This window comes from Heptranchias perlo, chromosome 34 (genome assembly GCF_035084215.1).
Source record: "Heptranchias perlo isolate sHepPer1 chromosome 34, sHepPer1.hap1, whole genome shotgun sequence".
Lineage (NCBI taxonomy): Eukaryota > Metazoa > Chordata > Chondrichthyes > Hexanchiformes > Hexanchidae > Heptranchias > Heptranchias perlo.
In genome coordinates, this window is record NC_090358.1 from 7,969,853 (window position 1) to 7,983,450 (window position 13,598).

The 13,598-nt window shown below is 51.0% G+C and overlaps 1 protein-coding gene across 1 annotated transcript in view; it reads left to right on the top strand.

The window, feature by feature from the left end:
- Positions 1-13,598, top strand: part of chd2 (chromodomain helicase DNA binding protein 2) — an 88,327-nt gene that overhangs the window by 22,779 nt on the left and 51,950 nt on the right. The window contains exons 3-6 of the mRNA XM_067971132.1: positions 1,620-1,842; positions 5,329-5,415; positions 7,624-7,685; positions 9,383-9,538. Of these exons, the coding sequence (XP_067827233.1) occupies positions 1,620-1,842; positions 5,329-5,415; positions 7,624-7,685; positions 9,383-9,538 (528 nt within the window). The remainder of the gene's footprint in view (positions 1-1,619; positions 1,843-5,328; positions 5,416-7,623; positions 7,686-9,382; positions 9,539-13,598) is intronic.

Consider the following 13,598-nt stretch of genomic DNA (forward strand, 5'->3'; position numbering starts at 1 on the left):
CCTGACTGTGGACAGCATAGATGGAGCCATGGGGGGGCATCTACAAAGATGAAATCAATGTTTCCATTAATTTGCAGATATCTTGAGTTGCTAACTGCTTGGTGGACAAATCCTAAATCAATGAGGCCTATTACAAACCTCCAAGCCCATAAAATTGAAACAGCACAAACCAGCGACTTTTTAATCGAAGTGTATAAAAATAAAGACAGAATGTATTGGCGTTGCTGATGGACAAAGATAAGAGCTCGCCTTGTAACTATGCCAAAGTCAGTCATCTTTTTTTCTCTTTTTTTCCCTCTTTGTCACCTCTCTTCCTATATTACGCACTTTTTCTCTCTCTATTTTCCCCCCCCCCCCCATCTCTTTACCTGTATGTCCGTTCCACTGCCTCTTGCATAGTTTTGCCGTGTGTTTCTCATGTTCTTTTTTTTTCTCCCCCAGTTCCTGTGCAGGCTGCAGAAATGATCTTGTCTCTTTCCGAGAACTTGGGGGGAATCTCACGGCAGCGTGTGAACTTGTCATTCCCTAGGAAAGCTGAACACTCAGCTGCAGTGGAAAAAAAAATGACATTTGAAACTTGAGCACTGTTGCCCCAATCAAACCCCAGATTTAATCCAGGCTGAGGTTTGTTTGGATTCTGAATAAAAGTTGCAATGCAGCTAGTGTTTGCAGGATGAGATCTGGTGTTCCATCATGAAAATTCCTGGGGGAGAGGGTTTACATATCCTGGTGTAACCCTAATATAGGAATGACCACTGAAAAGCACTTCTCCATTACTTAAGGCATTAATAAGATGGCGTCTGATGTGACATTATTGACACCTGCTGCATGCTGCAGATCGAGTGATATGCACGGTCTGTCGCATTTAGGCTCATGTAAGCAGGACACTTTTTTTCTTCATCTTGGGCAGACAGGATTGAACTTGGCTCTGACTTGGCTTAGTGGCCCTCCGTAGTCAAATGGCCAGCCAACATTCACTGTTAAAGGAGGAAGGGCCACTTGGGCAAGATTCTAGAATGCTGCCAGCACCTGTGGAACAATACCCCAGATCATCAATTTTCGATGAGGGAGAGAGGTATAAAAGCAGGATGCCAGTGATCTCTACAGTCGCAACAGGGAAAGTTCATTTGGGCCACTAAACCTGTGTCCTTTTGAAATATAAACCCCATTTTTGCACTATTTACCGCAACCTATTCTTTCTCTAAGAAATTGTCTCTTGAACCCCTTAATACTGTTAGCTTAAATGGCCATTCTTGTAACTTCACAACTCTTATTACCTTCTGGATGAGAAAGCTCTAGCTACTTCCCTTCTTACTCCTAACTTCTTAACTTGTGTCCCCTGGTATTTGCACATTTCACCATAGTGAGCCGCCTGCCCAAGATCAGTGTGGTCAGTTCTTGAAAGTTGCGTTTGGATCAGCTCAGAATGTCTTCAGAGAAAACGAGCCATGCTCCTTCAATCCATCCTCTGCATAGAATGTAAATTCATTAAGCAGTCGCTGAGATTTTTAACCCTCCTTTGTAACGGGTACTTGAAAAGGAAACATGTCCCTCTGTAATCGAGTGAGTGAGCAGTGACCTGGCTGAGCTCATGTTTTGTTTTCTCCTTTGCTCCTCAGCAACTCAGCTTCAGAAGAATCCAACCACTCTGCCTCAGGATCCGAGTCAGGCAGCCAGTCGGAAAGTGAGCAGGGAAGCGAGTCCAATAATAGCAGTTCAGAATCATCGGAATCCCAGTCTGAATCAGAAAGCGAATCGGCTGGATCCAAGCTACAGCAAGCTGCCACCGAGAACAAGGACAAGCCATTGAGTAAGAAGGAGAGGATAGCTGATGTAAAAAAGGTACCTTTTTAAAATAAATGGGAGGTTGTTTCCTTTGCTATAGTTCAGGTATCCGAGCTCACAGCATGCTTCCGTAGGAGGCTAGATTGGAAGTGCTTTTCTGTACATTATTTATGTGAGCCTCTGTATTTGGGATATCCCAATAAAAACTAGGGCATAGCAATAGGATTGTAATTAGTCACATTCTGCCAAAAAACTGGAAGGAAGGAGGGGTGAATTGAGGCTGGGGTTCTGGGGTTTGCATTGCTGCTTGTGAAAATTCATTGAAAATCTCAGTAATTAACATTGCCACATCATTGGACAAAGAAAGAAGTAAAAAAAATTGACTTAGATTTGAGAAATCAAATTGTGTTCTTATACATTGCAGAAATTTTTGCACAGCCCACTCAAAAATTGGGCTGTCCATTCTGCAACTAAATGAGTGGAAATCCTAATTATAGGGAACTTGAGGTTTTTGGCGGGGGTGGGGGGGGACAATCTCAATTCCCATTTTCTGTTCCTTCCACCCCTGTATGCTTTCACCCCACCGGCCAGTAGTTGCATTCCCCCTCTTAAGCTCACCAGGCACATTCTGCATTCCCAGTATGATCTTTGTCCATACCAGCACCTATTTTGGACCCCCTCTCCTGATCACAGCTGAAAGTTCAATGCTACATGCCAGCTAGAACTGGCTTGGTTCTTGCCCAGTAAGCATGACCTTCACATTCACACTAATGCTTCTATTGCTTTCAGTGCTAGAAACACTGGCAACTGGCACAAGTACATCCTGAAGGAAGGAAAGCAACTGTCTGATTAAAGAAATTTCCCAGGGTTGAGATGCTACATTTGGCCACAGCACACCTAACAAGTCTTACCAGCCAGGGCTCCCACCTCTGGGTACGTAGTGACCCACGACTGGAAAGTGCTCGTGTATGGAATTTGGGATAGGACAGGTTTGAGCTCCCATCTGATGCCCCCCCCCCCCCCCCCAGATATATATCCTGCTGACGTTCACATGGCTCGGCTCTCGCATGAAGAATGGTCACTTGGGTGAGCTGCCATACAGCTCCAGTTCGTTCTTCCCTCCCCATGGAACCATACCTCAGCAAGAGTTGGCATCTTCACGAGAGGGGGAGGAAGAGGAGGAAAAAAGTAATGTTTAATGTCATATTAAGTGAGCAGAGCAGTATTACAGTGCCCTGTTGTAATGTAACCTTGCGATGCTGATTATAGCTGTAAATAATCTCATCTGTATGGATGAAATTTGAACTTTGTGATGAATGTGGACGTTAACTTGGGATTGAATGTTGGAGAGTACTGACTTCAGAATTGAATAAAATAAAACTTCTAAGGTATTTAATATTTCACACGTGTCCTTTGTAATGCGATTTTACTGGTGTAATGGCTGAATCAACAGTGTCTTTAGGCCTCCTTAAAATATTACTTGCATTTCTCTGCCACCTTATCATGTTGAAATGTTTTAAAGCCCTTCATGCAATTACTTATGTAGTTCAGTGTAACATAGGCAAACACAGCTCTTCTGCACCAATAACACTCTACCAACTCAGGTAAATGACAAGTTACTGTTTTTGGTGGTGCTGATTGATGGAGGGATTTTGTTCAGGACACTGGTAGAACTCTATTTTGAATCATGCCATGGGATCTTTAACATGCATTTCAACAGGCAGATGGGACCTTAGTTTAACATCACACCTGACAATGCTACGCTCCCTCTACTACAGTAGATTGTCAGCCTAGATGACCTCCTTGTGCCCTGGTATGGGCCTCATCCCTTCTAGCCAAGAAATAGGAGTGTTGCCAACTGAGCCAATTTACAATGGCTGGAATATTTTGGCAGAAGTTTAAAAGGCCCAAGGTATAGACCAGTGGTAGATCAGCTTGTTAACTTTAAATGTTAGTTAATTTTTAATTTCTTCATATTTACTCAGCTTGCTCTTAGTCACTCTGAAGTTGTCTGACTACAGCTTCTGAAGTCTGCAAACTCCTACTATGAGATGATTTGTTTCAGTGTTACATATACAGAGGATGGAGTGGGTGCATTGGGTTAGGTTGCTGTCCATTGCTCTAGAACATAAGGTTTTTATGACTGGTGAGATGAAAGTCTTCTCTTTCTTGTAAGTGTTCTCTATAAAGTTGGCTTACCTGGACAACCCAGTTTCTAGTGGGCATAAATTGATGGTGGAAAATAGTCATGTGTTGGGAGGATGGGCTTTAAAGCATGGTCATCCCCTAAATAATCTCAAAACCATCTTTTCCAAAAGAAACCACATCATCTTTGATGCCTTGTTGACTTTTTCCACTCTTGTCATGGCTTTTCACTGGAGTGCCGTTACTACATGTATGTTGCACCCCACTTGTAGTAAAAGCATTAGTGGGAGTATTGTGGACTGATTCCCTTTATTCTCCACTGGAACAGCTTGCTCAGTCCTTCCTCCTTCCAATAATGTACAGGCTTTTGAAACCCAAGTTTGGGGTCATCCAACTATGACTTTGACTTACTTCCTCAATTACTCTCTTCAATTTTGACGTGTCCTGCACTATGACCTTTGGCCCATCACCTTAGTTTCTCAATCGTGGAATAAAAGCCCCTGCCTCTGGAAGTTGGTTTTAAAAGTTACAGGCAGTAAGTTTGGTGTTTATGGGTGAGGGTGAGGGGGGGAATGTGAGGAGGAATTTGCATTCAGCTGGTGTGCATGACCTAATATGGATTTCTTGTCACTTGCATTGAGAAGAGAAGCTTCATCTGCCGTCCCACACTGCTAATTTAATACCAATGGAAGAGGGGGGTTATTTTTAGGGGATACTTTTGTTGAGTTTCCTCTTATTGTTCTCACCCTTCCATCAGCAGCATGTTTCAGGGCCATCACTAAGATTTCAGAGAAGTACAATGGTGGAGCTGTGAAATTTGCATGCAGTTACGCTGTAGCTGTTTCCTGCTCCCTCAAGCTAAGTCGTCAGTAAAACCTAACGGCAGGTGTGATAGTTTTGTGCTGTGCCCAGTTGCCAATATAGTTACAGATTTTGACCATCCAAACTTGGGTTGTGTCTGGAGAGGGCTATTTAAGCTGTATCACAGCTGGATGAAGTATTGGTGATGGTAGCGATTTACTGAGAGTAGAACACAGTGTTAACGCTTATTGGCTTAAGGGCAATTTTTCCTCTATACCTTTATTTGTGCCGATACAGTTAATACGTATCATTCTGTGGATTTTCTTAAAGTTATTCGGATCCCTGAAGCACATCAGTATGCACAACAGTTGTTGTCACTTCTTTGTGTTCATAGTAGAACTGTTTTACTTGAAGATATAAATAGTTTTAAATAGGACTTTTTCAAAACCATTAAAAAAAAATCCTACTTTAAACCATGTTTTTGTCTGCAATAATATTCTAACTAAGACATGTTTTTGATAATTTTTTATAAAAAATTATAGTATAATTAAAGTGGTGGGAGGGTGCAGGCCTTATGATGGTCTGTTTATATTGCAGATGTGGGAAGAATATCCAGATGTTTATGGGGTTAGGAGGTCAAACCGCAGCAGACAGGAACCGGCTCGACTTAACGCTGGAGCTGAGGTGAGTAGTGGAGAAAATAAGTATTTAAAACCGAGCACTCATCAGATTAAATTGATAGTGAAGCCTGTATCAACACCTTCTCTGTGCAGTGACACCTTCCATAAATGGTCGCATTTAATCATTCCCAACATTTCTGTAAAGACTCTGTACCTGCAGTAAGGTTTAAAATGGTCTGGGGTTTTTCTCCTATGTTGTAGCAAATGAAAGCACTGTGCTGTCGGGTACATTATCAGCAACTGCAATAATGTGCCCCTAAACCTGTACCCTAATCCTTTGTTTCGTAATTGAATTTCTTCCTTCCCCCTCCCACACTTATTTTGACGGTTTTCTTTCTCAGGCAACTGTTCCACAGGCAAAGCATCCTCTGATTTCTCTCCCAAGTGGCCATTTTCTGTGTGTGATACTACACTGTATGTGTCCTGCCTGCACCTGATATCTACAGGAGTGACTGAATATCAATCAGCACCTGGAAGCTGGGCTGATTTTTCCACCCGCTCTTTTCCTCAGCAAAGGGGTGCTGCGACCAGTTGCACCACCTCTACTGCTGCCCTGACTGAGATCAGCAAACTCAACACAGGCGGAGATCAGACCTTAGACCTCTGGCCTGTATGCTACAATTTGATATCACGCAGTGCAGATTATTTAACTATCATAGGGACCTTTTTTTTGTGTTTGGGACAAAGACCAACTGAAGCTGGTTCTGAAGAGCCCGTTTTGATCATTCCCGAATCAGATCACTTTAAATACAGGTTTCATCATGGTTCATCATTTAAGAAATCCTGATCCATCACCAAGTTTACAATCCTCCTCCTTTTCTTCCTCCTCCCCTCCAGTACGTAAAGCAGTCAAGGCATTACATAAGTCATTGAGTGGTGACCGGTGGTTGAGTGAGTCATCATGGAACGCATCCATGGGAAGGGAGTGTAAACCTCTTGATGGAGGAGAAGAGACGTCTTATGCTTAGTAATACAGTTCTACTCTGAAGCTCCTCCTCACTGTGAAATATATGGGACACTAATAACTTTAATACCTTTTATTGAGAAGTGCCAATTTGCTGATCTTTGCCTCAACGACAGATGGATCTCTGGATCCTGCTGCTTAGTGCTTGCTGTCTTTGCTTTGCGGAGTTTATATAGCGCCTTATCACGTCTCTCAGGATGTCCCAATGCGCTTCATGTGCACTGAATTACTTTTGAAGTGCAGTCAGTGTTATGTAGGGTACAATTCTGCACAAATCTGATTCTTTTACAGTCTGCCCTTCAGGGCAGTAGTTGATAGAAATTAATTAAGAATTCAGAGGGCTCATCCCATGTCATGTTCACCTGATCTGCCTAAATCAATGGCTGAAGAGTTTGTTTCCAATCGCGGGGAGTTGCTTGTTGGTAATTTTTTTTTTAAAATATCAATTTGTGAGTTGGAACAGACTGCCTTAAAACTGAGCTGGATTGTAAGATTTTATACAGGCTAATAAGGAACGGTAGGTTTCATAATCAGAATGTGGCAGTTCTTCAAAATTATGTGAAAATTTCAGTCACTGAATTTTAATGTGACAGTTTATACAATACCTGTACCGCAATTGTTCAAAGGGGACATGATCAGTGGGGAGTGGGATTACTTCTGTTTTAAGAAACCCTCCCAATAGGAGGTGGGCCAAAGAAGCCTTCATAATTTTTCCTCTCCCTGATTTGATTTTTCCTCTGTTTACCCCCCTCAGTTTTCCCTTCCCCTTCACACAATGTCCCACCAGCCCATGGCTGAAACCTGTCAATCATGTCTACCATGAGCATCAATCAGCAAATGTCCAAGCTGCCAGAATGAGACTGCTCATTGATGATGCCAACAGAGTGGCTTGGAGTGCGTAGAAACCTGAAGTGGGGTGGAGGGATCCACGGGGTGGGGGGGGGGGTGATGGTGGGGAAGAGAGTGGGAGCAGAGTAAAAAAAAAGAGCCAGTACCTCGCAACAGGTACATATTTTCGATCGATGAGTTTGTTAGTGTACATAGCTTGGGTGAGGGGGTTGGGGGGGAAGGGCAAGTGTATTACAAGTGCTGCCACGATGGGAGCAAAAAGTTATCTGTCGAATTGGAGAGTGCGGAGTTTGAAATTTGCTGAAGGGATGGTTAGGGTCAGGTGTTGGGAGATTGTGTACCTGAGTTGAAGAACAACTGGCTGAACCACTCATGTAAAACCCTTCTTTTGTTTAACAGGAGAGCAGCGAAAACTCTGAGAATGAGACTCCAAGGCGAAGAGGGAGAAGGAGAGCCATGACGTGAGTCTTCTGGAAATGTGCACGTTGATATGTTTGTGCAGATTGTGCGTGATCTCATTCGGTGCATGGGTCGTAGAGTGATTTTATTTTGTGTGTGAATTTTGTGCTTCTCAAGGTTGAGGGATGTTAGTGCTAGGGAATGGGACACTTTGCATTTCAGGCAGCCAGGGTCTGCATCAAACGCTCCCAGGTCATGTACAGCATGGGTTAGATTAAAGCTCCTCATATACTGTCCCAACAAGCACTCCAAGATCGCGGTCAGCAGAGGTTAGATGCATTGTAAAGCTCCCTTTGTTCTTACTATTTGTGTCATCCCTGAGCAGAGGCTAAGTGATGTGCTCCCAGCTGCTACTCAGGAACCAGCCACAAGGAAATGCAGGATCTGGGATGGCTATCACCTTCCTTACGGCATCATGCCGAATAGTAGGAACTCAGCTTGCTGAATCACAAGCACAAACTTGTGTGTCACCAGTCCTTGGCGCAATGCAGGGGGGCTCCAGTATGCCTTGACTCTGGCTGACTTTTTTTTCTTTGCCTGGTGCTGAAACCTCGATAATCAAAGACATATTGACTTATGCATCAGTGATGTGACTCCAGGCAAATTTTTAATAAGAAAATCTTTTCTTTTTCTCTGTCTAAACGAGCTGTGCCGGTTGTGTGTCTGTAGATGTCAGAAAATGTTTGTATCGTAGAATCTTACAGCACAGAAGGAGGCCATTCAGCCCATTGTGCCCGTGCTGGCTCTTGGAAAGACCGATCCAATTGGTCCCACTCCCCCTGCTCTTTCCCTATAGCCCTGCAGTTTTCACCCGTTCAAGTATATATTTAATTCCCTTTTGAAAGTTGCTATTGAATCTGCTTCCACCACCCTTTCAGGCAGTGAATTCCAGATCATAACAACTCACTGTGTAAAAAAAAGTCTCCTCATCTCACCTCTAGCTCTTATGCCAATTACCTTAAGTTGGTATGAAAATGTTTGTAGGGTAAAAGAAAATCGCTATTGGCTCAGATTTCCCAGGAACCAATTAAAAAATTCTTTACTACTGTCCAATTCTTTGCTGTCTCTCGCCATGTCTTTCGCAAAGCTCCACCGTAGCTTGTATGATTCTAATGGGGAAAGAGCTGGGGGAATGGGACTAATTGGATTGCTCTTACAAGGAGCCGGCACAGGCTCAATGGGCTGACTGGTCTCCTCCTGTGCTGTAATCATTCTATAATTCTGACCCACTGCGAGCATCGCCATGGCAGGTCCACGAGTTGAGATTTTAAACAAAATCTACAGCCTGCTGGAAATTTGGAATATACACAGAAAATTCCAGGACTAGACAGCAAGTCAGCAACATACGAAAGGAGGAAAAAGTTGAAACCTGTCTGTCAGATGCTGACTGACCTGCCGTGTATTTCAAGCATTCACTCTCTTATTCCTGTTCCTTTAGTGGTTTCCATTGTTGCTGCATTAACATTGAAACTGATGTTGTAATTATTTACGTCATGAACAGAGCAAAAATGCAAAGAGGGCAGCCATGCTTATTGTAAACATTGTGCAGTCTGTCCACATTTCATTCCCCTCCAGTGCTGGCTGGGGTGGGCGCAATAGAGACTGAGATATTTTCAATTTTGACCAATACCATGGCTTGTTTTTATCATTGTCTCTTTTCTCGGACAGAACTAAATGTCTGATTCCATTTGTATGTCAGTTGGAAAAACGCAGACTCTGAGGATGAAGAGGAGGAGGAGGAGGAGGAGGACGACGAGGACGAAGAAGAGGACGAGGAGGAGGAGGAGGTGGCACCTAGCAGTGCTGAAAGTGAGCCTGAAAGAAAAGTCAGAGCCCGCCGACCAATTACCAGAAGGTGAGGTGGGGGATAGTGCCTTGTTCGTGTTTCTTGCGGTGAGGTCTTCCAGGACAGCTATACTTCATTGCACTGCTTATAACCTCTTCTTATAAACTAGTGGTTTTTAAAATAGTTCCTGAGAGACATTCCTCAGCCTCCAGGTTGCTTTTGCCGATAATTGTCTTGGAAATGCTTCCTTTACATCGTTAAATTAAAATCATTGGAGGCTTCCTCCCACCTGATCATAGATTTGTTTTTTAAATTGAGACCATGGGAGCTTTGTGCTCTGAACAGAAACTTAACCACCTCAAATAAAAGTGCTGTGCTCTTGCGCCTCTTGCCCTTCGCACCCCTGGTGCCCCTCACTTTTCTTCCCTTCTCTCCTTTTCTTCCCTTCTCGTCTCTCTTCACCCCTTCTTCCCATCTCTTATCTCCCCTGCTTCCCACCTCTCTTCTCTCCCCCCACCCCCGGCTTCCCTCCTCCCTTCTCCTCCCCCCCGCCCCCGCTTCCCTCCTCTCTCCTCCCCCCCGCCCCCGCTTCCCTCCTCTCTCCTCCCCCCCGCCCCCGCTTCCCTCCTCTCTTCTCCTCCCCCCCCCGCCCCCGCTTCCCTCCTCTCTTCTCCTCCCCCCCGCCCCCGCTTCCCTCCTCTCTTCTCCTCCCCCCCGCCCCCGCTTCCCTCCTCTCTTCTCCTCCCCCCCGCTTCCCTCCTCTCTTCTCCCCCCCGCCCCCGCTTCCCTCCTCTCTGCTCCCCCCCCGCCCCCGCTTCCCTCCTCTCTTCTCCCCCCCCGCCCCCGCTTCCCTCCTCTCTTCTCCCCCCCCGCCCCCGCTTCCCTCCTCTCTTCTCCCCCCCCGCCCCCGCTTCCCTCCTCTCTTCTCCCCCCCCGCCCCCGCTTCCCTCCTCTCTTCTCCCCCCCCCGCCCCCGCTTCCCTCCTCTCTTCTCCCCCCCCCGCCCCCGCTTCCCTCCTCTCTTCTCCCCCCCCCGCCCCCGCTTCCCTCCTCTCTTCTCCCCCCCCCGCCCCCGCTTCCCTCCTCTCTTCTCCCCCCCCGCCCCCGCTTCCCTCCTCTCTTCTCCCCCCCCGCCCCCGCTTCCCTCCTCTCTTCTCCCCCCCCGCCCCCGCTTCCCTCCTCTCTTCTCCCCCCCCGCCCCCGCTTCCCTCCTCTCTTCCCCCCCGCCCCCGCTTCCCTCCTCTCTTCCCCCCCGCTTCTCCCCCCCCGCCCCCGCTTCCCTCCTCTCTCCTCCCCCCCGCCCCTTGCTTCCCTCCTCTCTCCTCCCCCCCGCCCCTTGCTTCCCTCCTCTCTCCTCCCCCCCGCCCCTTGCTTCCCTCCTCTCTCCTCCCCCCCGCCCCTTGCTTCCCTCCTCTCTTCTCCTCCCCCCCCGCCCCCGCTTCCCTCCTCTCTTCTCCTCCCCCCCCGCCCCCGCTTCCCTCCTCTCTTCTCCTCCCCCCCCCCGCCCCCGCTTCCCTCCTCTCTTCTCCTCCCCCCCCCGCCCCCGCTTCCCTCCTCTCTTCTCCTCCCCCCCCCCGCCCCCGCTTCCCTCCTCTCTTCTCCTCCCCCCCGCCCCCGCTTCCCTCCTCTCTGCTCCCCCCCCGCCCCCGCTTCCCTCCTCTCTTCTCCCCCCCCGCCCCCGCTTCCCTCCTCTCTTCTCCCCCCCCCCCCCGCTTCCCTCCTCTCTTCTCCCCCCCCGCCCCCGCTTCCCTCCTCTCTTCTCCCCCCCCGCCCCCGCTTCCCTCCTCTCTTCTCCCCCCCCGCCCCCGCTTCCCTCCTCTCTTCTCCCCCCCCGCCCCCGCTTCCCTCCTCTCTTCTCCCCCCCCGCCCCCCGCTTCCCTCCTCTCTTCTCCCCCCCCCGCCCCCGCTTCCCTCCTCTCTTCCCCCCCGCCCCCGCTTCCCTCCTCCCTCCTCTCTTCTCCCCCGCCCCTTGCTTCCCTCCTCTCTCCTCCCCCCCGCCCCTTGCTTCCCTCCTCTCTCCTCCCCCCCGCCCCTTGCTTCCCTCCTCTCTCCTCCCCCCCGCCCCTTGCTTCCCTCCTCTCTCCTCCCCCCGCCCCTTGCTTCCCTCCTCTCTCCTCCCCCCCGCCCCTTGCTTCCCTCCTCTCTCCTCCCCCCCGCCCCTTGCTTCCCTCCTCTCTCCTCCCCCCGCCCCCGCTTCCCTCCTCTCTTCTCCTCCCCCCCCCGCTTCCCTCCTCTCTTCTCCTCCCCCCCGCCCCGCGCTTCCCTCCTCTCTTCTCCTCCCCCCCGCCCCCGCTTCCCTCCTCTCTTCTCCTCCCCCCCGCCCCCGCTTCCCTCCTCTCTTCTCCTCCCCCCCGCCCCCGCTTCCCTCCTCTCTTCTCCCCCCGCCCCCGCTTCCCTCCTCTCTTCTCCTCCCCCCCCGCCCCCGCTTCCCTCCTCTCTTCTCCCCCCCGCCCCCGCTTCCCTCCTCTCTTCTCCTCCCCCCCCGCCCCCGCTTCCCTCCTCTCCTCCTCCCCCCCGCCCCCGCTTCCCTCCTCTCTTCTCCTCCCCCCCGCTTCCCTCCTCTCTTCTCCTCCCCCCCCGCTTCCCTCCTCTCTTCTCCTCCCCCCCGCCTCCCTCCTCTCTTCTCCCCCCCCGCCTCCCTCCTCTCTTCTCCTCCCCCCCGCTTCCCTCCTCTCTTCTCCTCCCCCCCGCTTCCCTCCTCTCTTCTCCTCCCCCCCGCTTCCCTCCTCTCTTCTCCTCCCCCCCGCTTCCCTCCTCTCTTCTCCCCCCCCGCTTCCCTCCTCTCTTCTTCTCCCCCCCGCTTCCCTCCTCTCTTCTCCTCCCCCCCGCTTCCCTCCTCTCTTCTCCCCCCCGCTTCCCTCCTCTCTTCTCCCCCCCGCTTCCCTCCTCTCTTCTCCCCCCCCGCCTCCCTCCTCTCTTCTCCCCCCCCGCCTCCCTCCTCTCTTCTCCCCCCCGCTTCCCTCCTCTCTTCTCCCCCCCGCTTCCCTCCTCTCTTCTCCCCCCCGCTTCCCTCCTCTCTTCTCCCCCCCGCTTCCCTCCTCTCTTCTCCCCCCCGCTTCCCTCCTCTCTTCTCCCCCCCGCTTCCCTCCTCTCTTCTCCCCCCCGCTTCCCTCCTCTCTTCTCCCCCCGCTTCCCTCCTCTCTTCTCCCCCCCGCTTCCCTCCTCTCTTCTCCCCCCCGCTTCCCTCCTCTCTTCTCCCCCCCGCTTCCCTCCTCTCTTCTCCCCCCCGCTTCCCTCCTCTCTTCTCCCCCCCGCTTCCCTCCTCTCTTCTCCCCCCCGCTTCCCTCCTCTCTTCTCCTCCCCCCGCTTCCCTCCTCTCTTCTCCCCCCCGCTTCCCTCCTCTCTTCTCCCCCCCGCTTCCCTCCTCTCTTCTCCCCCCCGCTTCCCTCCTCTCTTCTCCCCCCCCCGCTTCCCTCCTCTCTTCTCCCCCCCGCTTCCCTCCTCTCTTCTCCCCCCCGCTTCCCTCCTCTCTTCTCCCCCCCGCTTCCCTCCTCTCTTCTCCCCCCCGCTTCCCTCCTCTCTTCTCCCCCCCGCTTCCCTCCTCTCTTCTCCTCCCCCCCGCTTCCCTCCTCTCTTCTCCCCCCCTGCTTCCCTCCTCTCTTCTCCCCCCCCGCTTCCCTCCTCTCTTCTCCTCCCCCCCCGCTTCCCTCCTCTCTTCTCCTCCCCCCCGCTTCCCTCCTCTCTTCTCTCCTCCCCCCCGCTTCCCTCCTCTCTTCTCCTCCCCCCCGCTTCCCTCCTCTCTCCTCCCCCCCGCTTCCCTCCTCTCTTCTCCTCCCCCCCGCTTCCCTCCTCTCTTCTCCTCCCCCCCCCCCCCGCTTCCCTCCTCTCTCCTCCCCCCCGCCCCCGCTTCCCTCCTCTCTCCTCCTCCCCACCCCCCCCCGCTTCTCTCCTTCCCCCCCCCTCTCCTTCCCCCCCCCCCTTCTCTCCTCCCCCCCGCTTCCCTCCTCCCTTCTCCTCCCCCCGCTTCCCTCCTCTCTTCTCCTTCCCCCCCACGCTTCTCTCCTCTCTTCTCCTCCCCCCCCCTCCCCCCCCCACGCTTCTCTCTTCTCCTCCCCCCCCCGCCCCCGCTTCCCTCCTCTCTTCTTGGTTTCTCTCCTCCCCCTCCCCACCCTTGCTCAAAAAAAAATTCA